Source organism: Temnothorax americanus, unplaced genomic scaffold (genome assembly GCF_048541705.1).
Source record: "Temnothorax americanus isolate GAGA-0224 unplaced genomic scaffold, ASM4854170v1 Scaffold7, whole genome shotgun sequence".
NCBI classification, from domain to species: domain Eukaryota; kingdom Metazoa; phylum Arthropoda; class Insecta; order Hymenoptera; family Formicidae; genus Temnothorax; species Temnothorax americanus.
In genome coordinates this window covers 5,733,027-5,760,461 of record NW_027509792.1, presented here as the reverse complement: position 1 = coordinate 5,760,461, position 27,435 = coordinate 5,733,027, and the positions used below count along the sequence as shown (strand labels likewise).

Sequence of the window (27,435 nt, the reverse complement as noted above, 5' to 3'; positions counted from 1 at the left end):
GAAGGGGAAGGGTGAGGTGGACCATGGTTCGATTGGGGAGCATCTGGACCTCTGGATGTACCGGCAATTATCGGACCGGGTTACCTACAACCGTACACCGCACGCTCACGTACGCGTGAATACGTGAGCGTGGAGCGTGTTCGCGGAGGGTGAGAGGTAGAACGGGAGAGAGCGATAGAGGAAAGATAAAGGAAGAAAGAGAGATAGACTGAGAGAGATATATAAGAGGAGGTGAGTATGGTTGTGCAAATGCGCGAGAATCCTTGCAACATGCGTTATAATCGCAATAGTGAGTCGCTAGCCGTGCGCGAGAGATCGATAGAAATCCGTTGATTGGTCTCCGCTACTTGATCCGGGGTTAGATCCTCCGGGCTACCTTAGTCGAGGACGAGGTCCGATTCGGAGTACGATCTGGCCGGTCCGGTCACGGCGATGCCATCTCTCCCTTCGCTCGCGTGTCTCCTTGACTACTGCGGTTCGGCGCCTCCGGGGGTGAGCATTTGAACGTGTCGGTTTCGCAATCGGAAATTCGAGACGTTCCGGTTACGGGGGAGAACAGGTGATTGTTTCTGACTCGCTTGTCTAGGTGTAAGCGTGGTCGACCGATGCCTTGATTGGATTGGACGTGGCCACTGACGAAAGGGTCGTATCGAGTATCTCTTAATGACTGGGCTAGACGGTGCGAATGTTTTACGCGAATGTTTGGTCACGCTAACGCGTCTTAATGAGGAAAACCGCGATTCTGGAGATTCTTGGGCTGTTCATTAACGTCGCAATATGACGATTGCGTATTCGCACGGAAAGAACGTCTATAAAAAACCAGTTATACGTATATAATAAATATATATAAGGAACCTTTATATATATAATTTGATTACTTTTAAAATGAAAATATATTTTTATGTCAGCATTTAAAGGATTTATCGTAAACGAATGTCACGCGGATGTCGCAAGTGGTTAAATTTCTCGGGCTTTAAATGCGCGAGTCTGATCTTTCGCGAGATGAAGAATGAAAGGAAGAGGGGAACATCTTGACGCTTGGTTTCGTGCACGAACGAGGGTGCTATTCTTGAACTCGCGTTTCTCCGCTCGTAGCATTACTTCGTTCATTATGGCAAACATATTACGGTGAGCCGCGCATCCCAGCGGGTCGCATGATGGAGATGTAATCGTGATATCTGTGTTTGCTAATGTAAATCCGTCGCGCTACCGGTATTTATAATGCGAGCGGGCATAATCGCGTGTCCGATGCACCTTACGTTGCACGCGCATTTACCCGTCCCCACCATCGTTTTTATTATCGATGACCATTCGTATTTCCTGACCGATCTGCCGCGAGTTCTAATGGATATGCCCGCTTAATGAACCGTATTAAGCAGAATTGCGGTAATAATTATGCTCGCTGTCAATCTGAGATATAGTTATTGGCCGCAGGATACGTGGTCGTTAACTAACGGTATTATGGCAGATTCTTAAATTTTATTTACCAAATTAATTTCGAGATTGTCAGGCGGTTTTTCGTGTCTCGCGCATAAGTACGGTTTTACCACGCGAGACTTTTTATAACGATTGCAGGATTTAAATCTTGACGGTTCTTCGCCTCGTAATAATTCGTTCGTACTCTTTATACGATATTTTCAATTTAACTGCCTATCGTTACTCTTTGTATTATACTAAATTTATATTTTTTTTCTTTCGCAATCATTAATCGCCGTAATCCAGCGCGTGCTTAGCGATTTACCTTCAATATTCATGGCACATTAGCAGATTCAATTATAAATTCAAGTGGGTAATACGCTAAAGGACCTGCGAGATCCTTGAGATGCAGGTTGTATTTCGGATTGTGCGATCGCGTGTTCAGAGTCGTCACGATGACGAAGATGCACTGGGACTAATCGAACGCGAGAATCGACCGAGATGGTAGGAACGAACTTATCGCGCGCTGTATGCTCTTTCCACGTGGACACGTGTTCAACCACGTGTGCTTCGACCCCTCGGCCGTTACTTCTGCCTTTTTACCTCTTGTTCTTTTCTTTTGCCCGCTGCTCCTGACTCACTGTAAAGTTCCTCTGTTTTTTTTCTCTCCTGCCTCTCGCGTCCAACTACTTGTCTTTTTTCCACTGATGCACGCAGCTCATGTCTTATATGTATAGGGTGAGAAATCGGTAGAAAGTACTCTCGTACGATACAAAGGGTCGAGAAATGTCTAATTACTATTTAAAAATCGGATTAGGGTATTTTTTTTTTAATTTGTAGGCACTTTTCTAGCTTTTGTATTGTTTTGAATTGGTGATAACACTTAAACCACAGATGTAGCACTACGTAGCTAAACTCAGCATTAAAAATTTATTAGAAAAAACGTTACAAAAGTGACAGTTTCTTGCGTGACTAGATGTTACAATAAATGATAATAAATTTGTCATTTTAAGATAAATGATCTTGTAGAATTTACTAAAACATGTGACATATGCACCAATACACTTACAAAATTTTGTTTATGAGTGATATGTGAGTCGGAAATGTTCAAGAAACGCATATTAACTGTTATTTGAAAGAAATGATAATTCTTCGAGACACACCCTGTATATTTTGTATATACTATGTGCCTGTGCGCGCGCACACGTACCGCATGTTCATCGTCCTTTTGCTTCCTGCGCGTGCATGGAGAAGGTCTTTTATTATTTTATTATAGAACGGGTTTGTCAGTAAATTGCGATCGCGCGCGAGCGCGCGCGAATAAGACGAGGGAGAAGTGGAGTATAGCCGCGTCAACGGTGCCACGGATCTCGGATCGTCCTGTGGCAAAATATCGCATGAAATTGATACACGGTGCAGCGAGGTTTATTGTACAGTGCAGCCGAGCCGCGTAATTGACTGCATAAATTTTCCTACGTGCAAAATGAAAGATGTCTTTTTTCATTAAAGCTGTTATTTCAAGCTCTTTTTTTTTTAAACGATACCTATTGTGCAAAATGTATAGAAGAGAAACCTAGGATGTTAATAGATTTGGTATAGTCTTTGATCAAATCATTTTTTCGTCGCCGCCAAATTTATAAGTCATAAAATGCATAATTCATTACGCTCCTTTTCTATGTTTATTCGATTATGATGATAAACGTGGCGATGCAATATAGACGATGATAGTGGCGATGGCTACCGCTCGCGTATATACGGATCGCATAAATTCATTTAACGTGTGGTTATCGATGGCCATCGAAAGATTTATGACGACGAAACCCTCCGTTTTATGATCCTCTTGGCTACCCTCTAATTTTTGTCGTCATGCCCCTCTTCGTTCTGCGATTGCTACTCCCTTCTGCTGTCGTCGTAAGACGTTGCATGTACTTTGATATCGCGGGGAATAGATGCCCCAATCTCACGCAGTAATCGCACTTACATAAATGCCATGAAATAATGCTACATTAATTCGCGACATTTTCACGTTGAGTGGAATAAAAGGAGGGGTGATTAGAGGCCGCTTTAATCACTGTCGCTCGATGACTGGAATGTCACTTCGTGGCCGTTAGACGTGGAATTACGTCGTCTTCCCCGAATCCGACACTGAATACAATTTAATGAGCCTAATGGCACTTTAATCCGTTCGCGTAAGGATGCCTTTGAAATGTTGGCGCAACGCTCGAGGACAAGTCGGTTCTTAGCTGTCCGCTCTAAGGTAAGGCCCTTTCCGCGAAAGTTTCTGGAATAATTAATTAATTTGTCCAATCGATACACTTCAAATTGGTTAAGTTTAGCAGCGTACAGTGTAGGTATAAGGCACGTCGGTTTAGCTGGTTAATTGTTCACGAACATGCCCGGTCCTCAACCTGTCGAGTTAATGTCACGATTCTCTGAACTTACAACTTAATGAATTAATTACTTGTTTCAATCCTCTATCTCAAACGCTATTTCAAACGTAATTTCGATTTAATAACGCGCTTAAAATTGAGAAACTTGGATGAAAATGAGAGTAAGTATCATCAATTCTGAAGTTAGATGGTGTAATTATAGATCACTGAAACATAGAAAATTTTTTTTCATCTAATGTTAAAGTGATATTTTTATCTCGAGTGTGGAATATTTACAAGTTCTGATAACGACCGAAATATATCGCTCGATGTAGAATCCAAGAGTGTTTGGAGATATTTTCTCTCGAAAGGTAATAAATGACGCTGAACTAAGTTCTTGCTCTCAGTTTCTGAATTCTGATTTAATCGGCGATATCGTATTACCTATATCGCGTCTGATAGTCCCTCTCCGCCGCCCTCGGCAATATGATTATTTCGCGGCGATTTATGGTTATTTCCGCCATTTAATCGGTAGCGCTTAACGGTAAACGCTGTTTACCGTTCGCAAAACCAAAACCGAGCGTTTGCCGAAGGTTGGAGAAAGGTTTTAAAAGCAGTCTCTGCGGCGGGCTAAGGTCAGTGCCGCGAACATAATATGGTTAGTGACCGCGTGACGTCAGATGGGTGCAGAGGGAAGGGGGGCGAAAGGGAGGGGACCACGTGACGGCGATAAAACAGATCGTACGGGTGGGGACCACGTGTAGCACAGTGGACAAGCGGGCAGGAGGGGCAAGCGGGAGAGAAACTGGCTGGTCCGCCAGTTGCAACGGGGAAAGGGTGGCTGCCGGACGGGTCGAGGGGAAAGGGCGGCGGGCGTAGTACTACGCCTCGTACTACACGCACGTGCGTGTGTAAGACGATAACGAGAGTGCACGCATTGGCTCGCGGACGCGCGCTCGACACACACACATACACACGCGCGCGCGCGCGCGTGCGCGCGTGCACGCATGTGTGTGCCTCGCGTTGATACGCGTAGCGTAGCGAGAATTCGATCAGGGTCGGACGTGCCATCCGGACCCATGGACCGAGAAATGCACTTTGCGTTTTCGCAGAAATAAAACGCGTCGGACGCGGGTTCTCGGCGATAACTGGGCTGAGCGAACTCGCTTGTCCCTTTTTCCTCGGTCTCGAAATATTTTCGGTCTTCGGAGAATTCAAGGCTGTATACACATCAGGCCGCTCGACAATGAACGACTTTGTTAGGGGAGATATAGATATGACGAGATACGGCATAACACGAAATATATGTTCTCGAAAAATGAAGTTCAATCTTTTCGTGAAATGCATTTTTCTTCTAACTTTGCTTGAATAACAACTGTATTTGCTTGAATCAATAACTAATTAGGCGCGGCTAACATAAAATTTGTCTCGCAATATTCTTTCTCAAATTTTGGATCGTCCACATGTGTACTCGTTATAGTCCATTTCTAATTTTTACCTATTTTTGATTATATTCTTCCTTAAAATTATATCCTTCGTGTAAGTATTCCGCAGATCGCTTGCATAGAAAATTCGGAATTATTTAATGTTCGATTAGAGGGAGACAAACCGTCTCATCGTCAATGCAAAGCGATCGATCGCTGATTGATTATGCGCGTCTATTTCAGATTCACGCGCGGATGCGTATTGCATTAAGTACGCGCGATTTACATATGTCAGTTCGACGGCCGGTCCGACCCTGAGAGTAATAATGGCTCGTATCTGCGTAACGCGTAATACGACGGCGAATACGGGAGAAAGACAGACGCGAACGGAGGGCAGGGAGGGAATGGGGCGAGAACGCCGGAGGGCGGGCGTAAAAAAAAAAAGGGAAAGAGGAAGAGCAGGGGCCTGCGAGTGCTTCGCGGTGCACGGTGCAACGATAACGCGTTCTGCAGGATGACTGATAGCTTTCATATCGCGGGAGGATGTTGCGGATGCGTGGGTAGATGCGGGGATGAGGCCACGGACAAGTTTCCTTTATCATGGCGCATTACGAATCTAAAGTCCGATACATGCGACAACGAGTGGTATATTGTCGAAGTACGCGGAAGAGAAAGAGAGAGAGAGAGGGGGGAGAGAGGGGGGGTGGAGAGAGAGAGAGAGAGAGAGAGAGAGAGAGAGAGAGAGAGAGAGAGAGAGAGAGAGAGAGAGAGAGAGAGAGAGAGAGAGAGAGAGAGAGAGAGAGACGTAAAAGATTACTGTCACGAAAGGCTTACACTGCTTTTAATCCTTCTACCATCAAGATGGATGATAAAATTTACTCGTTTTCTGTGTTTTAATTTCCGACAAATAATTTTTATCATTATTCTATGTGTTTGTTGCGCATTTTACCGAGTTTTAATTTTCATCAAACAATTTTCATCATGGTCCATATATTTGAAGGACGTTTCTCCTTTAATATTTACTGTTTGCGCAGATCCATCTCTTGCAGCATTTTATAAAGGAAGAAAGAATAATAAATAGATGTTTTTTTTATATCATATAGTGCTAAAGAACACTTTGCACACGCATGCAAAATTACGATTATTCACGATAATAATTTTGGCTTGTACGTAGAAGAACGCGAGATGTCTCTCCGAGACTTAGCGGAGTGAAACGTGGTTGCGCATCGGATCGCGAGCTTAACGGCATGGCAGGTCTGTAAAAAGTTACGCGGGGAAATAAACGAAACGGGGCAACAATAAACGAACGCATAGACGAAAAGGAAGCGGTCGATGGAAACGTCAAAATGTAACACGGCGTTACGAGACACGTACAAACGGCCGGTTGTTCTGCAATAATGCTGGTATTGTTGAGCTTATCAAGCGAGACTAATTGGACACCAACAGCTGGACCGAGGCTTCGCTGTAGCCCGGGCTGCAGTTCGCGAGCCTCTACTTTACACTGATAATGTAATGGGACCTATCTCGAACACAAAAGGCCGCAATAGATTAATGGATTTGTCTGAAATTGTCACCGAGTGTCAAAACAAATCGATGGGGAAAGCGGGAGACAGTATTTGCCACTAGACGGAGAACTGTGCGTTGCATCGTCGGCGTTGAACGCGTTAATCCCCTTTATCGGCCTTTCAACGAAATTGCATGCAAATGCGAAATGCAGTTCGACACGAATCCGACAAGGTTTCCAACATAAAACTTATAGTCCTATATTCATCTGACCTTTTCGGATTATTGCTTTTCCATGCATGACTATCTACTATATGTCTGTATTTCTGCCACAATACATATATTTTTCATTTTATTTAAAGTTTACATTGATTTCGATCTTGTTATTACGATTTTGTGCGTCATAATGATAACACTATCGAGTTTCTTGAAACAATAAGCGAGCGTTGTAACTCCTCGCTACTTGAGTTTACGACGAAGCAGAAGACAACGCGACGCGCGCGACGCAGTTGAGGCAGGCGATCGTATCGACTTTCACAACAGGAACACGAGGAGGCTATGTGTTTGCGTTGCGAGAACCAACTTCGCGGCTCGGGTGTGTGCGTGATGAACGCGCGCGAGCTACGCACATCGCGCGTGCAGTAATAATAGCTGGGGCGAGCCTCGATTAGAGCCTGCTCGTATGTAAGTAGTAAGCAGGAGCGCAAGAAACGGCGGCGGGGCCGCGACGTGCTTCTGTTTTGCTGAGAAAGAGATGAGGAAGATTGCGCGCAGAACGTACATATGTATGTCGGATTTTGCACCAGCAATCGTACACAGTTCCGTCTATAACGAAAGAAGCAAATTGCCGCGTTCTCTCGTAAAAATGGACCACTGTTTCGCAGTCGGCCGATGCTCTCTCGCCGCGCTCATATATATACACATATATATTGACTCGTCCGTATTTACATATAGGTATTTCAAGCGTTTCAATCACCGTTGACAATTACGCTGACGCGTGATAATTTACGTGTCGACTGTTCAATTTTGCACCGCTTTTTCGGACCATTATCAGTTTTCGATAAATGTGTTCGCGGGAGATTCGGTTCTCACGTAGCTCGTTAATATCTCTAAACGAGCGCGCGAGTTACTTTCGAGCGGTGCATTTAAATTGGTATAGAAGCATACACCCAATCGGCATCGGCCGATAATTGCTGTATCCTTCGTATAATGCTAGAAATGAAACGCGGACGACTTTAACCGGATTAAAGTCGGAGGGTAGAAAGAGAGAGAGAGAGAGAGAGAGAGAGAGAGAGATAGATAGAAAGCGAGACCGAGGTTGAGTGAGGTTCCGTGTTGATTTTAACGAAATCTTCGTTTCCCTCCTCTCGCCCCGATTGGCGGCGCATGGCGGCCACGCTTGGAATCGAAACTTCGTCGCGATTCTCTCGCCTCGAGTTTACCGAGTTCGAAACTAGTCGACCGTCCAATCGGACGGGGTATCGCGCAAAGTCTGTGTCTCCCGAGACCCGTACTGTCCCTGGGTCGGGCAAAATTAGTCGATAAACCCCGGTTTAAAGTTCCCGAACTTCTATACAGGAGTTTGCCCCCGCGAGGCAGTAGGAATTTACTTCCCCGTCGCGGATCAAGGAAAATAAAGGGTGAGACAAGGAAAGGAAGCTGAAACTGAAGGAAGGGGGTCAGGGAGAAACAGTGGATGATTTTTCTGAAACAAGTTGAGGACTTGGCAAAAGAATCGTTGCAACGGAAAGTCCGTTGTCCTTTTTGTAAGTCAGTTAATCGAACGATTACCTTCTTAATGGTCCTTTCTAAAAATTATGACCAAATCTCAAATTATTTATAATACTCTCGAATTTTAAAGAAAAGAAGGAGAGCGAAGACTGTGAAAGAGCTGAATCTTTTCCCGTGTAGAATCGTGTCAGGATTTCTTCTCCGACTGTACCAATCAGCAAGGCGCCACCAGAAAACGCATTAATGAGTAAACCACTGGCCGGTGCGTCGTTCCCGACGCGCTAATACGTTTATTTCCCTGAGTCGGAGTCCTAACGACGTTCGTGGAATCGGCGATCGCGCGATCACGTAATCACGTTCCACGCGCTTCCCGGATGTGCGAATGTCGGCCGCGATTATCTCGTAGGCGCGACGCTACTGATTGATTGAGGCATCGAATTTCATTAATCGCTCGTTAGCCGATGCGCGCCTCGTATGTATATCTCGGTCGTGTGTACGACTAGATAGCGGGTATATAATGTAGATAGCGGGTTATCGGTCGTTCTTGCCGAGTGAATCGTTCTTTCCCTGCGGCTCTCGCCGGAACCGTGATTCATTTAGTTGAAAATAATAATGCGCCGCGCTCTTCTCTCGTCTGTATGCGCACGATTCGAGCACTTCTCTCGTCTCCGCGACAGTTCTGATCTTTCTCCATCCCGTCAGCCACATCTCTCGCTCCCCGTCTCTCTGCATCGTTATTTTCTTCTTCTCGTGAATGTCAGTCTTTCTTCATCATCGGAAAATCGCGGCAGCCTATTATCGGTCAACGTTCCGCATTTAGCACATCAATTGAAGAATTTCTCTTGCCTCGAGCGCACAATTTTTGTGTAATGTCTGATTAATCACGTGCGTGAAATTGCTAATTAATAATAAACGCAACTGATTTTTTGTACTCAATCGATAAATGTTTAAAAATAAATTAAAAATTTTACGGCGCATTTGGTTGTCATCGCGAATTTTTTATTTATCTCCTTCGTTCGCTTTCGTTATTTTCTTATTGTTCGCCTTTGTCTACGCGTGACAGTGGCAGTTCCTCTGCGTTACGGCGATCCGAGCGGGTCAGCTGGATAAAGAAAGCTCTTTCTAGTCGCAGTCGTTCGCGCAGCAACATCGGCCAACGACGATGTCGACGAAGACGACGATGGCCGCACGATGGGTCTCTACGTTGGTAAATGGTCATTGAGTCAATTACGCGGATAAAGTGCGCCATTGTGCGGCGCGGCAGCGATTTTTCTAACCCCGTTCTCCTGTCACAGACGTTCGCGGGGTTAGATGGATAACGACTCGTGCCTAATGACGTGCGTTTATTTGATACGGTAGTTAGCACACTTCCTTGTCGTTCCCCTTGCTAATGGAATCAAAGAATAAGACGCAGAATGTATTGATCTCTTAAGTCCTTAAAAGCATAGATTTTTAATTTTTTGTAAGCTAAGTATGAAGTAGCGTGTAAACTTTAGTCGTAGTGAAAAGATGGTTCGATCGAGAGAAATCTTTGCGAATAACATTCAATAAACCGATTGCTCTGAGAATAATTAAGATAGTCGAAATTATACTTGTTAAAAAATGATATTCGGTAAATTAGTCGTTTATTCATATGCATTTTGCAGCGTTTGTTCGTATTTTCACGGTTTCAATATTGAGTCCTAATATTATTCAGAATTTAAATGCGCAATATAAGCGATAATGAAAATGAACGCTGATGAAAGATGATAACGTGCTAGTGATGATACAGCTGGACGACGGCATAATAACAACAGCGTATGATGTTCACTTCTTGATAAAGCGATTACGATAATGACACATTATTATCATCCCGTGATACGATGTAGTTATGCGCTCACGCTTCTGAATTGTTCTTTTATTACTATTGTTATATCGCTTCGTATTTCCGGTCTATGTATCGGTCGGCGAGTCTATGAGAACTTGAAGCGGATAAATTTTTTAATGATCGAATTGATCGAACGGCGCCTTTTTTCATATTTTATGCGCAAATTGTTTTTCCTGGATTCTATCGAAAATAAATATGCAAATGTGCTATATCGCAAATTTCAATTGTAAAATTATTGCTCTAAAATACGGGTAAATATGAAATAGCAAATTGCAATATATCTAGTGCTTCGTGAAACAATAAATTCGCTTTCCCTTTATAGAGATAAATTTTCCCACAAGTCTCACGTGCTAACGAATGTATCGCAGGTTTCGCGATACCGGAAATTCACTTAGCAAGGTGTAATTATCCCGTACAGCTCTCTCTCGTATGTTAAATCAAAATCCCACGATCGGCGCTGCCCGTTGTACTCAATTATAGCATTTATAATGCGGTGTGTCGTCGGTAGGGCAGCGGCAGTCACGAGTTATTATTCGCGAGAAAGAGCGTATATATACCGCGGTACCGAGTGTTTCTCTTGGCGCGTATACGCCCGTAATATTCGGTTAGCCCCCGTGCACGTGATCTTTGGAAAGTTAACGATAGGTTCGGTACCACCGGCACGTTTAACCCCTTCCTCGTTCAGCCGCATTATGAATATACCCCGGATACGCGTGAGTGCTACTTCGCACGCCTTCGCACATTTACCCCTCTTATATCTTATCGATTTTTTTTTCATCGACACTGAATTGCACTCGGCGACATGATTCGCGATCAAACGCACAAATAAAATTAATGTTGAATAAAGATCCTTTTTTGAATTTGAGATGTGTAGTATTCATAAATTGTGTAGACCAAAGTAGATTCGTGGTTGAAGTGGATTTACGTCGTCCGGTTCGTTATGGAGATGCATCGGTAGAAGATTAAAGAATTTTGTGCCCTATACACGAAAAATTAAATTGCAATAACAATGTTCAGAGATTTAATTGCGTCGTTTTGCTGTCAGTTTTGTAATTTTTTTTCTCCTGACTGAACAACGAGTTCTTGTCTAAAATTATCGCTTTTAGTTAATTATAGTTGAGACGCTAGGCGTGTATTCGCGCGCGATTTACTCTCCGCACAGGGACGGCGCGCGGGCGTGGGATTACACGTGTTTCAAAAGAACGGTCAGCCGACACGCACGTGAGACAAAAGACGACGATTGGGCGCCGGTAAATATGCGGGGGCCTCTCCGGTGTGTTTATTCAAATTCGGTTCGACACGCGGAAAACAAGCGTGCGCATCGCGCGCGCGCGCGATGGACACGCGAGACTTGCGTGCACGTAGTGCAGTATACCATACGTACGCGCTCATCAGCTAAGTGCTCCCAACGCTGTCTCTTGCCGGTTTACGCGCCGCGTACGATTTGTTTTAGCAAATGAAGAGGAAACGGGTACCGTCAAATTCGCTTAATTTCGGCCGTACCTACTCAAGCCACGCACGCACTTAACGCTGTTATCGTTGCATTTCACGTGCGCTCGCGTATCATTAATCTGCATATTTATCATTGGTTCGAAACACTTGTGTCGTTATGAAATAATCGTCCCAGCTTTGCGCGATTATTAAGTCGATTTATTGCAATACACACTTAGTCCGATAATATTTAATGTATATTTTGTACGAATAAAATAATGAAAATAAAATATGAGGATTATTGCATAGCAACACGTACAGCTTCAATTTGTTTTAAAATAAAAATAAAACGTAAAATGTGTTTCAAAATGAAGAATATTTTTTGAGATGTATGAATATTATTTTATGTTCTTAACAACTTTTCGCGCATCTCAGCATAAATCTACGCTCTCAGTTTACATGCCTATTCATTGTCGAGCCCGTGGAATTCATTTTAGGTGGATGTTATCGTTATCATCAGATCAATCTTCGTATATCAGCCCTAAAACGTGATGTATCGATCTCCGCGGACGCGGCGCAAATAATGTCGTCGCGCGTAACCACTGGTGCCGACTAATGAATTCTTAGTGTCCGCGCGCTCGGTTCTCGAGCATTCCCGGACACGCGAGCTCCTCGTGGAGGGTTAATTTAATACACATAGATCGCCCGCAGGTATATCCCCACCCAGCCAGGTATCTTCCGTCTCCACCCTACGTCGACGAGCAGACCGCGAAACCGACGCCGCGCCGCGCATAATACTCCGTTATATCCTTCCGACCCCTCATTCGTTTACCCTCGCGCGCGCGGGGGTTGGAAAGAGTTATATCCACGATCTTCTATCAGCGCGCCACGGTAATGAGAACACGACGATCATTGAAATAATACGCCACGGTGAAATGAGATATGCCACCTTACTTGCGTACGTGCTCCTATTGTACGCGGAGCGGAACGCGGAACGTTTTGTCGGGAAATGCATCAGAGATGATGTAAGTGCGTCTCGAGGGATAATCACTCCCAATGACACTAGCATAATCACTCGCGATTATTTGTAAAATTAACGATACTAAACGTGACAAAATTTTAAAGAAATTGATCTTTCATTAGTGGAAACTGTAAATATATTGATTTGTTTGAAATTGAGAACTTGAGGATAATGTCCCTTATTTTTTCAATAAGACATAATCTACGTTTTACTTTTGTTAAGATTTATTAACCATGCGAGATATTGGAAGTGCAAGATTTCAAGTTACGGTGACAGGTCGTTGTACCGATGAATGCTGGCGCGTACTTATATAATACTATTTTTCCGGATTTCCGTTCGCGGCAGAAAATTCCAAATGGCTGGGAGAAATCTGATAACGGTTGTCTCCCGGGGCTTGAGCGCGTCTAAGATGTTCCGCTATCGAATTTATACGATCGTCTCAAGCGGACTGTCTCAGCGAGTCTCTTTAAGTCGCGTGGCTATGTGTGAGTACGGGGCGTTGAGAACCTCGTTAGATCGATCGACGGAGTGGCGCGCGAGTGTCCAATTATCATGATTCTCTTATCGAGTACCTTCCTCGGCTCACCGCGAAGTGGAGGAACTCGGAAAATGGTCCCCGAATAAATCAATCGGCCGCCGAACTTTCCGATCCGACTTCGTGATCGCGTGCGCGGTCGATGCCTCCGGGAGGAGAGGGGGGCATCGGGAATTGGCATAAACTTCGGGGGGCTGATTGTCCGTGACGAGCTCATCCGGGCCGATTTTATGGCTATGTAACGTGCATCCAGCTTTACTACCGCGATGTTCCCATTTATCGTGAATTTCACTCTCGCGTCGCGGAACTCGTTACGAAATGTTCCGAGAACCCGTTATTACGGGACGCAGTCGTTAGACGACGAATATTACTCTGCGGTGTGCATTTCCGTAGAATTTTCCTAAATTAACGAAATTTCGTTGTTGCGCGACATAGCCCGCGTCTAACAGACAAACGATATTATCGAATGATCACGATATCACATGTCTTCGTCGAATTCTTTCCCAATTTGCCACTTATTTGTAATAAAAATGGCAATTCCACGTCGTAAACGGACACGAACGGGTCTTACGTCTATCATATAGGCTCTTGAGTTGTACAAAAACTGATTGTTAAATATACTTATATTCAGAACGATTGAGAGAATTAATTGATAAAAATAACACGGAAGCGACAACGACGGCGTATAGTAACTTGGCTAGCGAGAATTTCGATTTCGCGTTGGAAATTAAAACGTATTTCACTTTACGCGTGTAATGGGAGTGGAAGCGTTAAGCAACTACCACCGCGGGGTGGCGGAAAATATCGGTCCGCGTGCAGTAACATTTTATCTCGCGCCGATCCCAGCGATATCGTCGAGCCCCAAATTTTCGAGGATTTTGACCGTGCGAGCGGATCGGCCGATTCGTATCGGAAGCTCCGGTAGTTCCACCACCGCGACAAAGTTGCGTGGTCAATACACGATAGGGTCGCGGCGACGACCATAGGTGGTGGTCTCAGGGCGCGGGGGAGGATTGCACTCTCTGGCAACCTAACCCATATCGCGTTGAGGATGGGATAGCGCGAGGGGTGGCGCGGCGGTGATCCACCCGCGCATTCGTCCATCGCGTCCGTACTAATCTGTGGTCCAGTCGTAAACCGTTTAATTCCGCACCGTGATAAACCGCGCCCGCCGTTTATTGCCTGCGCCACCCCGGGTCACTCCGCCACCCCCTCGGAAAACCACCCTCACCCGGAGGATCGTACGAGTCTCTGCGCTCGTGTGCAACGAGTTCATCCGGGCGAGTGTAATTAATAGATATTATTTATTCCCAGTGCGTTTACGGTCGTTGCACCGATAACCGGTCGAATGACAAATCGACAGAGCAATCTATATCTTTTTGTGTATAATAATATACAATGTAAAATAAAATTATTATTATTACACATTTTCTTAAATGTCGACTTTAAATGGGTAAATGATGATTTTTTTACAGCGCATTTCGTGAGATATGACTTAATTAGGTCTTTCTCTCCCGTTTGACCCTTTCATTTTTACGCGAGAAAGGCGGAGAAGAAAGAGGCCGCGGTGAATGGCGAAATTTCAGAGGGGGAATTTTAATCCTCTTTTACGTTTCACGGTGGTCAAAAGAGCTTTGGTGTTTTTTTTTTCAACTACAACGAAAAGGGGATCAAAGAGCACGAAGATCGGTCATCGTTATTGGCACGGAATGTATTTAATCGTTTCATCAGCGTTCGCTCTATACATTGTATTTTCCGATTAGTTGATTCACCCGTAAAACACGCGTATATTTTTGCCGTATATGTTTCTCAAAGCATCTGTTACTTTTTCGAAAGCACCTGTCCCACGAAACCTGGTAGTAAGCTTAAATCCTCAAGATAAAATCCGATAAGCCAATTTCGCATTCGATTTCGCGATTTACGTCCATTCCTGCTCAGGTATCGCTTATTTAATGCCGTCGGAGACATCTATCAATTTAATTGGGCAATGTTAATTCCGCCGACGATGGCCTATAAACCGTGGGTGTATTGCTAACGAGACGCAGTATGGGGTAGTTCGGTTTCCCTGGGTCCAGCCGCGATTGCATATATCTTGCATATCCTGAGCGAATACAGCGAGCGAGCGAGCGCGCGCGCGAAAGAGAGAGAGAGAGCGCCGAAGCTACTGGCTACTGTTAATCAGTTTAGAGTTTATGTCCCTCCATAAACCCGGGCGGTCCCCGTCTAAATGTCATTAATAAAACCCCCGTTGATAACTCGAAAAGTCGCAAGATATAACCGGACGGGTAACATCGTCGTCGTCGTCGTCGTCGTCGTCGTCGTCGTCGTCGTCGTCGTCGCTCTGATCGTCCCCGTGGTGGTTGTGAAGTGTATAAACTTTTGTACACGTGGAGTGCTCGTTATACGTCTCGACGAGAGAGAAGAATTTATTGCCGAGATCCGCATCACTCTTCTTCGAATATAACAGCTTTTTCATTTTGATGATGGCGCTCTTAATCTAGCGTTTCGGATAATTACCAGGATTGCATCGATGTCTTCGTAGATTTTTTTATTCTGCCGACCGAGTTAACTTTCAGATAAGCAAAGCTACGTATTTGGAAAGGTTCGTTATAGTGCAACGTTAATTGCGATATCTTTGCAATGACTTTATCTATAATTTGTCAATAACTTTGTCATCGGTGACAAAAATATGTGCAAGCTTACAATTTTTATTTAACGATTATTTTCATACATGGCTTATTTTGTCGAGTGGTGTGAAGATTATGTCCAGTTTCAGTTTTTTTTTTCCACGATTTTGTTGCGAGTTAGGTATTTTCGATATCGCCCGAACGGTGTATGGAAAAAAGATAGTCCCTTCAAATATCGGCGTATGATAGCCGGCTATGATATCGCGATGGCTCTCACACATTTTATAGGATTAAAACTCAGGCACGTATCGGCGTATTTGTGTGTGCGTGTGGCTGACTGATACATTTCGAGTTTTAACGATGATCCGGGCAATAACTTCGGGCTTAACTGTGGGGTGAGTTGTGGCTTTCGCTCGATCACCAATCATTGTTTATGCCTCTAGTAATTAACTAATGTTCTTCTCTATGCAAATTACGCGCCGTTTCGTGTTTCCGTCCGATACATCGCGCGCGCGGTCGAAATGAATTATTAATGCTGAGAGCACATCTCGGAGACGTAAAGAATAATTAGAATTTTTATTTGTATGAAATGTATTAAATGTACAATATTCCAATATTATTTTTAATATATTTGAAACAATTTCTATCACAAAATTTATTAAAAATCCGTATGAATTGTTTGATAATAAATCTTTCGTGGAATTTAATATTAATGGGATGGCGAATGCATCACAATCGAATGTAAAATTATATAAACTGAATTTTCGTATTATACTATCAGAGATGTCATCATGTGTAGAACCGCGATTCTAGTCAGAACAGCTGCGGTGCAAACTATGACCATAGAATGTTGCAACGTAAGCATCCCTTAACCGTTTCTCGCACGTTTTCACGCCCTCCCGCGAACACACGTGCGCTCATCCTCCTGGCAAGCGAAGCGCATTTGCATCGTCAGACGGGTAACGGCAGCAGCGATGCGACGTACAATAATTATTACGATCGGGAGGCCGTGGAAGGGCATGTAGCATCGCGTACATCGCGTACGTAGCTGCGTAGCTTGCGTAAAGGCGGGAAGGCGATAAGATCGAATGCGTGTGTCCCCGCGGGCACCCTCCTGTCGCCGTGTCTAACGCGTGAGACACGCACGGCCTTACGGTGCGTGCTGCATGTCTGCTCGAGCCGATGCCCGGTCCTCTCTCCTTCGGACGTACGAGGACGGTTGCGTGCATGCAGACTGACCTTCGCAACAGCGCGTACGCAAGGGACAGTGTCTCTCAAGCCTTTGATCGCTGCCTGCAAAGAGAGAAATATTAAGATGCGTTGATTCCATGAGGGTGAATTGAGAAATACTTATGGTACTTTAAAGATACACGTGAGTCACGTTTGCTTTTTAAGTAAGCGATCTTGCGTAGGTGGAAGAACTTTGGACACTTTAAGGCATCTCCGAATTTGAGAAACGCTGGATGTCAAAGGGCCTCGAGGCTACTCGCTCAAATTGCGCCACTTTCAATTAGTTTCGAGGGCGAATCATCGTGATAAGGAGGTCTTATTTGTGCTGGTTTACTTCGGAGCCGTTACTAATTCTACACTCGTTCGTTATTTCACGTGATATTTTACATATTACGAAAGTTCTATCCATATACGTGTGCGCGCTTTACATTTATCCGGAATGATTTATATTTTTCTACCTTTTATTTATTTTATTTACCTATGTACGAAGTGTAAAGGATATTTATATCTCTCTTAAATGCTTCTTCTTTTCGTTACTTTTTTCTGCCATAACTTAAACCTGCTATCGATTTCCGATTATTTATACTTGAAAATTTGTAGAAGGTGCATGCCGTGACGACGTTCGTCGCGGTACATCGACTCGAAATCGCTTGTGCGCCGTAAATGTGTACGACGGAATAGTGCACGGATAAGAGTATGATCCATTAGCCGTAGGAGAAGGTAATATGGCATTAGCACGCGCGAAAGGGCGCGCTGACCTATCCCACTCACGGAGGTCGTACGAAAGGGGAAAAGGTAATGGGTGGAGGCGCCGACCCTTCCTCGTCATCATTGGCACAGTTAATTACCGTCGAATATGATTTCACAGACCGAAGAAGAGTCAGAAGTGCACACTTATCGTGGACCATGTAATCGGCAGTTTCGCGTATGTAACCCGCTGGAGCGATTACGTTTTAATGGTTATCCCCGTAATTATCTCGTACCGACAGAAATGATACATTTATTCGCCGAGATTGAAGCTTTATTCATCAGTTACGCCTTGATGGAATATACAATTTAACACGAGATAAATTCTTGAAAAATGAAATTATTTAAAATTGTAACGTATTACAAAATGTCAAAGCTGTTTTTTCACTTCTTTGTAGCGTTGTCAATTAATTAAGCATTTACGTGTGAATAAGATGGAATATTTTCGCGCGTCTCACAAATGCGTTCGTCGCTCTCTCTCGTCTGTATATACGAATAAAGAAAACTAGACCGACTGGCTGGCACCGCCGGTGCAGTTTCGGTGCACGAAACGCGAGAAATATGAAATTCGTTTCTTCACGGACTTTGAATTGGTATATTATTCAAAGTGTTTCTCACGGTTTTTTTTCGGCTCAATCTTTCGCTTCTTTTTCCTTACGTCTTTTCATCGTCTGGTCTTTCCATCCGCCTCCTTTTCATTTCATTGAATCCGCGCAGCTGTATTCCACAAATCCAGGTGTAATTCCAATGTTTTCCATAGCCTATTAAACGATTAAAAACATTAAATTAAATTCATAAGATAGTTTCGTACATTACCGATTTATATGCTGCATGCTTACTACTATGAATGACTTTTTTATATGTTGTTTATTATGAATATAGTTTGAAAAGAAGCAAAATGAATTAATATCAATACCGTAAAAAACAATTTGAATGATCATAATTTTGAAAATATATTACTGACAATGAGTCATATTGCACATTATTATTTTCGAACTTTTAAAAATACTAAAATATAATGATATTTATACAATTTATTTATATGTATCAGTAATATATATATGTAAATTATACGAGTCGACTTTTGTCGATTGTATCGCTTGTCCTATACGAGGCGTTATCGTCGTTATTAGCCATCGAGGATCTGTCGAGGCCATGGCGAACGCGGCTGTTAAATTTCCGAGGATACGCCGGTATTCTGGCAACTCTCGAAAATGTCGGTTGATACGCGACGATCATTTGTCAGTGTGACGTACTCTCGCGTGCACGTACGTATGAAGGAAAGCGGGACGCGGACCGAAAACTTTTATGACTTTTAATCAGACGAACGGCCGGGCCGAATGCCGTGATGCGAGTTCATTTGCGCTAATGAAATCAGTGTTATCTCTTCCCGAGGCTCGTATTGCGCCAACTGCTATTCCGCGCAGAACTGTATTATAAACCATAATGGCTGTTGTCCAAATGCTCCGAAGTCTGCAGTAAAGAGAGAAAGAAAGGGAGGAGACGTAGCGAGACAGAGAGAGAAGAATAATAACTGTATGAAGCACATTTATGTATGTATGTATGTTTGTATGTATGTATGTATGTATGTATGTATGTATGTATATGTATGTATGTTTGTATGTATGTATGTATGTATGCATGTATGTTTCTATGTCTACCAATAATGCTATGCGTTAACAATGCTACATCATTAGAATTGTGTTATTATTACAGCTATAATGCTGTGACGATGATGCTCTTTGATCCTAAAGAGTACTTATGAAGATAATAATGGGTCTGTTTTCTGTTACTGAACTGGCTGCACTAGTTCAGAGTTTATCTCTTTTACTCCACATTGGAAGGAAAAAGAAAACTCTGAACTAGTGCAGCCAGTTCAGTAACAAAAAACAGACCCAATATTATTACAGTTTTTATTGTTAGTCACATCATGTTAATGATTACTATGTAGGATTATAAGCTTACGATATCTCGATAATTGCTTGTCGGAGGAAAAAGAAGAGAATATTTTTACATGCAGCATATACATATATGAGAGTGAATTTTTTTTTTCGAGAGACAAACGACAATACAGATACAAAGCACCTTGAACTTCCTTCGCATTCTGACACATACAGGCTTAAATAATGTTTGATTAAAACGATGGCATGCAAAAGACATTTGTATCATTTTATTTTATGTCTTTTAACAACTCTGTTGACGATAAATATTAAAATGTATTACAAGGTGACAAATATCTCATGAATAACTAAGTATTAAGCATAGAATAAATATTTACTTAACCATAGTATTAGCAAAGTAGTATTCAATTTATTCACTCATTGTGAGTCAATAGTTTTGCCTAATTATCTACATTGTGTTTCGAGCTTGTAAAATAATGACATGTCTACGACTCAAAAATTCGTGATATCGTTGACATAAATAACTTATCCTCGATATTCCGACGTATCATCTATGCTTCCTTATGGAAATCCCTGACGGTATCGCGGCGGGATAACTCACGCGCTTACGTGACTGCGGACGGTGAATTAACGGCGAAGCGATTTCGCGGCATTATATCGCCGGCTACTTGGCAAATGGAGACGGCATTATATCTCGCGGCACGTGCTGCTTGGTAATCAGGCGGAGTACCTGGCTGCGTGGCGGAATATTGCAGGGTTTCAGGTTCGGGTCCACTATTTTCCGCGACGACGCGCCATCCGTCCGCGTATGGCGTGCTACCAAGTATTATCACGCTCGCTCCCGTCGTCGGTTTCGCAGACGACGCTCTTTAATAATATCTCATCTGGTTTCCTACCCTCCGCGCGAACGAAGCGCGTTTCGACTTTCGACCGGCGATTAGCGTCGTGTGTTCCGCGCTGAAGCGTTTCAAATTAAATGGCTTGGTGCACCTGAGCTCTGAGCCCTGAGCCCTGAGCCCTACGACGCCGACGAAAATGTCACGATGCGTGAAAGAAAAGAGATGACTAGACATATTTCACTGTCGGTCCATATTTCATTTTTAGCCTTCAAGCCAGTTGTTTGCGAGTGATTTTGTTCGTAGAAATGGGATTCGGCAGATAGTTAAAAAAATAATTTAAGAGATAACTAAATGTTTGTAATAAAAAAGATAAATACTAATTACAGAATTTGAGTTTGAAACAGCTTGCCCGCACAGAATAAACTTCGAACAAAGAAGTGCCGAGCGAATACTACCCTTCGTTGTTTGAATGGAAAAAAATTGTGGAATAATAGCGAATAAGTGCAAAGATCTTGATCTTGTAACATTATGCAAATAAATACGCGGAGGAAGTCCTGAGTTTCTGTAATCTAGATTTTTGTTCTTTTAAGGATCTTTGTGATTCCGATATTATTCCTTAAATGTTTTCACATAAATGCCCGAATAATAAACGTATTTGCATATGATTCTTATTTTGACAAATAAATTTTTATTGGATACGATAATTGGTTCACGGTGTTGGTTTCTTATTTGTTTCATATGTGTGTTTAAGTTACATCGCGCGTGATCTACAGTATTTTATTTGTAGCTATTGTAGTGTGTATCGTAATTTTGTATTTATTAAACGTAGAGAATCCAGAAAAAAAAAGAAATAATTTATGGGACGAGGATGCGGTATTTTTATTTCATCGATGAGTTAAAAACCGTTCTTAGGGGAAGCGTAGTTTTCTCACAGAATAGTCCGCATAAAAGAGGCCCCGTAATAATAGGTTACCGTCAGGACTCGCTTCTCTAGCCACGTCTATTCAACCTGTCATTCGCGTTTTGCGGTCGCTATTGTGATTTGCAATGGTAACCCTTCGCACATCCTGTCTATTGTCGCGAAAACGTTTGCTCGTGCTCCTACCGCTTCCTCCTTTTCTGCATGTTCCCTATTTTTCCCCGTTTCTTTGCACTTGTTCTGGAATTCTTTATCTGTTTCTTCAAGCTTTTCTCCATTAGTAATTATACTTGCACAACCGTAAAACTACGCAAGCATTTTATTATATAAACAAGTTCACTTGTAATAATTATATACCTCTATTTTTTCCGAGAAAACAAATGATTATTTGAAACTTTTTTGAAGAAAAACAACTAATTGACAGGTAAAATCTTACGTAAACTATAAATTTTTATTTTGCTTAAGCATCTTATTCCTCTTCTAAAAAGGGCATGTCATAGGTATTGTTGTCACTTCCGCGATGTCGATTAGTTCTCTTGCTGCGCTTACTTCATTTGCAGCTGTCATTGTATATTTTGACAGTTGTGTGTATCAAGGGTTAATAGTGTAATAGTAATAGCATAATGTTAAAGCTAAATAGCGCGCGCGAAGAGCGCGCGTCTGTAGTGTCTAGTAAAAAAAAAATTGATTGCGTAAAGTGGAAAATATAAGATTCCGAAAATTCGATGTTTTCTCTATCCACCCTTTAGAAGCCCTAATAAAATAACGTATCGCGCGTAGACACACAATATGTAGAGCAAGTGAACCGTGTAAGTAATGGTTATCCCAGGTCAGTCTCGTGAGCAATCAGAACGGAACAAATTGGGACGAGAGCGATTATCAAGTCCCGCAGGGCGGTCTCACATTGTGTAGCAGGCGACATATGGTTGACGTTTCGTTACTATTTTATGCACAACTTGCTTAAATACCGTGAAACTTTTTCGTCGTTTGCAATGAAGGCAGGAAAGGGTGGAAGGAAGATAGCTAGCGTGGAGCACGTAAGTAGTACGTAAAACCGTCTCTCTATTTCTTTGCTACTTCCTTCGTGCGGATGTCTGATTGTAGGTTCCGGAATATATCAATTGTACTTCGTTTTGGTTAGAGACTTCTTGACTTCCGCTCGTTCGTTGAAGTTTGCTCGTATATAACGTGCAATATACAATATAATATTTTTCAACGTCAGGCAGGAATGTGTGATAGCTTTAATAATGTTTATATGCGAAAAAAATTTGTCGATCAATTGTGATCATGGATATTAATTGTTTTGCGTAGGCATTATCTAATAGTCAATAATCATACGCTAATTGCATATTTCGTGTATATAAGAGCAAGTTCTCAGAACGGAGGACTGTGTTGACGGAATAATTTGCAGCTACGCGGCAACTACGCACACACACGTGTTAGTTTCGACAATCTGGAAAGTGGTTAAGCATTAAAGCCGAAATTCCTAGCTAACCGTGCACCAGGACGACGGACGGGTAACGTCGACGACGCCTCGAGGCGGTGCAGTTACAGGCAGCGAGCTGCAGCGAGATAGGCTAACGTCATAGGCCGTCCCTGGGGTGCAACTATGCCTTTGGCTTTGATGTTACCCACGGTTACGTCACGTGATCGTCCGCTATATCGCAGTTAATGGCCGGGGCCGCATAGGAACGCGGCATTATCGAAGGGAGTTTAAAGGGAGCCGAGGAAGGGGGTGGATGAAGGGGATAGAAGGGCGAGTAGAGCCCACCGGTGCATCCGGCGAGGCGGAAGTCCTGGACAGCCTCCGGATGCTTCGTGGCGCCTACGGCTAGCGAGACACATTCGCGCTGCACCGACGCATCACGCAAATGCAATTATCCGCGACGATTCAACCGCTCCGCGTCTGCGAACGACGCCGCAGCAGATTCGGATCGCGTTTTGGATGGTAGACGCTGCGCGATGAGGCGACAGAGAAAATCACGCGTAAATTATAAGATCAAGGCTAGCTTATTCAAGACTCCTGGTGCGCGCCGATTAAATAGGAAGCAAATAAATAAATAAGTTGATTAATTCAATTTAATAAATTATAGATCTACTGGAGCATAATTAGCGCAATAACTTGAAGATTTTATTTTTAACTTAAATCGCTCTTTTTTTAGGGTATTTATAATACTGCCTATTGGACAATTAGTAAAGTTTTCAAGAGACAAAAAACTGTACCAAAAGTGAAATATACAACTATCTAATGTAATGAGCATTCTTGAATACACATTGAAACTTATTAATTGTATTAATTATATTGTAAATAATATGTATGATCGACGGTGTATAATAAACAGAATAGTAAATTTCTTTCGCCAGTATATAGAATAACAATTAAAGTAATTTAAATCGACCTGACTGGCAATATATATAACGTCTTTACTCTACGGAATGATGATACTTAAAAATCGAAGCCAAAAAGTGCATTTGGAGAAAAATGTTACATAGACTATATTGTTAATTTACAGACGATATGCTTTTTCATATTCATAGGTACAACATTTAATTTTTAGGCATTTTTAATTTATTCAAACATTTAACTAAATCTCTCTTCTTATTTAGGTATTGTATTACTGGCATTCAAGTATGCAGGGTGTTTCAGGGTTAAATATCCTAACTTAAAATATGAATTTGGAACCTCAAAATAAAAAAGAATTTTCCTCTATAGGTATGCTCGTAAACGCTTTGTTTAAGAGATATTGACATCTAACATTTTTTATTATAAAATTTTATGAAAGTATTATCAGGTTAGGATATGAAATGAATAGTGTGTTTTAACTACTTTATTACAAAATTTAAAAAATCTCAACGTAATTATAAATTTTGTCCAAGATGACAGCCTTGAACATTGAGACAGGCTTTGCGTGTGTGTGTGTGTTTCACACGGTTGAATAATTCTTCTTTGTAAAGAATTAATTCATTAACCGGTCTTTCGTAAACTTGTTGCTTAATAGCATTCCAAGCAAGAATCCAATGGCGTCAAATCTGGAGAGTGTGCAGACCAAGCCACAATTCCAGCACGACCAATCCGTCGATCGTGATAATGATTATTTAGTCATTGTCGTGGATCTCTGCCGTAATGTGCAGGACAACCATCTAATTGAAAAAAAAACCATGAGATTCTTCTCATGTCTAACGAAACATCTTCAAAAAGATTATAAAAATCATTATTAAGAAATGTGTCCGCATTGAGCCTTGAAAATTACAGCTATCCAGTGCCGCTCTGTCGCTGTAGCCGTGAAAGGAAGATGCCAAGCCTGTCTCAATGTTCAAGGCCGTGACTTTGAACAAAATTTATAATTATATTAAAATTTTCTTATTTTTTAAGTAATAAAGTAATTGAAATACACTATTAATTTATTTATTATAACTTGATAATAATTTCATAAAATTTTATAATAAAAATATTAATTTGTCAATATCTCTTAAACAAAGCGTTTACGGGCATTCTCCAGAAGAAAATTTTTTTCTTATTTTGAGGTCCTAAATTTATATTTTAAGTTAGGACACTTAACCCTGAAACACCTCGTATATTAATATATTGCGCAAACTTTGCATCGTTGATGGTAAATATGTATCTTTGTAAAAACTACAAAATTACATTTGCATTTTTAAGTGCAAGCTTGTTTTATTGTGTAAACTTTTTGTTTAGATAATGCTATATAGTACACGGAAAAAATGATTGGCTACTATAACTAATATAATTGTAGTATATGGATAACTAACAGTTTTTGCAGGAGAAACAAAATGTTTTGCTATTGTTAAATCATAGCTCTCGCTGCAAAAAATATAACTCTCTTTTTTCCACATTTTCGCTTTTTTACGACTAAATTTAGTTAATTTTTTTTTCAGTGCATATATGCATAATATACATATTACATAGCAATCGTTTGTAATAAACAAGCTAAGTAATTGTTTTTTGTATTATAAATCTGCATAATATATAACAGCCATGAATATGTAAATGCGTGAATATGGCTACGGTCAATGTGACGCTACAAATGCTTTGGAGCGTTCTTCTTCTCCTTCTTTCTTCATTGAAAGAAAAGAGATCACATTGACCGTAGCCTACATTTACATCAGTTGCTTTTAAGTTACGCTTTCTCTTCGAAACCGCTCAGTTTTATTTAGGCATCGCTAGGAGAAACATACTTACGTAAAGTGAAACTGTGGCTCAACTGGAATCTTAACATTATAATTTGGAAATAATGGCTAGTAAGTTCTAAATATATATATATAAATATATAAAAAAATATATAAAATATATAAATATATAAAATTTCTTTGATATATATATATATATATATCAAAGAAATTTTAAAGAATTAAAATTTCTTTTAGAAGGGACACTACACAAAATCTCTCTTATTATTTTTCCTCAAATATGTGTTAACTCATGTTATATAGATTTCACAGATGCACGAACGATGAAATGGCTATTGTTATCTTCGCCGATTCCAATTATTTTTATATCGCTGGCTTATTTATACGTCGTCTACTTTACTGGACCGCAATTTATGAAAGACAGAAAACCGTATTCGTTGAAAAGGTTTATACAATGTTATAATCTTTTTCAAATTGTTGCAAATTTTTGGATAGTGTTTAACATCATGACAGATGGTAGACCGTTTACTGCCGTGTGGAGATATTGCGAGTCACTCGATCAAATTTGCGGTCGTAAGAGTGAAAAGGTATGTTAAGCTTTTAAATTGTCAAAAATAAGGAATAATTTGGATTTAAATTAGTACACTTTGAATATTTGAGAATTATAATAAATAATTGTTACGCATACGACATACGCAATAATATTGATAAATTTGAACATGTGAACCAAGAAAGAATAAACCTTTTCTTTGCCAGTGAATAAATAAAAAGGAGAGTAATAATCGACGCTGACTGGCAATATATAAATTTATTATATCTCACGACCTTTCGACCGTCACTTTCGGTTCTTATCAAGTGTTATTAAAGTTACATATCTCTTACGTAAGGACCGAAAGTGACGGTCGAAAAGTCGTGAGATATAATAAATTTATATATTGCCCCAGTTAGCGTCGATTATTACTCTCCTTTGAACATGTGAATTTGGAGAATAGATATAATTCTGTAAGAATTAACAGAATTGAGATAATAACGATTTCGCAAATAGATATAATTTTCTTATTGCAGCAACTTGAAATTATATGGTGGACACTGTTGCTTAAAATAATTGATCTCATTGAAACCATAATATTTGTATTGAGGAAAAAAGATCGTCAGGTCTCATTTTTACACACGTACCATCATATTTCCACGGTTATCTATCTTTGGGCGACGCTCAGACACTCTGCGCACAGTTTCCTCATGACTATAATAGCGCTCAATTCTTCTGTGCACGTGATAATGTATTCCTATTATTGTCTGAGCACTTTTGGATCGAATATGCAACGAAGACTTCTACCGTTCAAGAAGTGGATCACTCTTATACAAATGGTAAGCTCTGAATTTAATTCGTCGATATACTTGTTGATATTAAATATTGTTTTTATTAAAACAGGCACATATAGCATTCATAACGGTGGGCAGTTCGCAAGGTTTCATACTTAACTGCGGTAATACGAGTGTGAAATATTTTTCTGTCGCGACATTTCTTAATGGCATTGTAAACTTGTCATTGTTTTCCAATTTTTATAATTCTTATAAGAAATCGAAAACCTGATTGTGTGAAGTACAATTTTGATGTTGAATGAGGAATGAGCATTATTATTAGCTTGACAAAACTCTTCCTTCTATCTATTGTATTAAATATACCTGTGGGCACGTATGTGTATGTGCTGTTTTTGCTTATTAT

General features: G+C 41.4%; 1 protein-coding gene and 2 long non-coding RNA genes across 4 annotated transcripts in view; 2 read left to right on the top strand and 1 right to left on the bottom strand.

Moving 5' to 3' along the window:
- LOC143906068 (uncharacterized) overlaps positions 1-27,435 on the top strand; it is a 193,815-nt gene that overhangs the window by 143,708 nt on the left and 22,672 nt on the right. The gene's annotated exons all lie outside the window — the stretch shown is intronic.
- Positions 15,619-27,435, bottom strand: part of LOC143906069 (uncharacterized) — a 36,275-nt gene continuing 24,458 nt past the window's right edge. The window contains exons 2-3 of the long non-coding RNA XR_013259437.1: positions 18,560-18,662; positions 15,619-17,217 (exon numbers count right to left, since the gene is read on the bottom strand). This is a non-coding gene — a long non-coding RNA (uncharacterized LOC143906069). The remainder of the gene's footprint in view (positions 17,218-18,559; positions 18,663-27,435) is intronic.
- On the top strand, positions 25,437-27,408 carry LOC143906190 (very long chain fatty acid elongase 1-like). Of its 2 annotated transcripts, none has more exons than XM_077422072.1 (4): positions 25,437-25,820; positions 26,022-26,296; positions 26,775-27,077; positions 27,142-27,408. In XM_077422072.1, exons 1-4 carry the CDS (start codon positions 25,814-25,816, stop codon positions 27,301-27,303), a joined length of 747 nt encoding a protein of 248 aa, XP_077278198.1. In that variant the 5' UTR covers positions 25,437-25,813; the 3' UTR covers positions 27,304-27,408. The 2 variants fall into 2 exon arrangements, with proteins under 2 accessions (XP_077278198.1, XP_077278197.1); XM_077422071.1 differs by having other exon boundaries at positions 25,440-25,820; positions 26,013-26,296.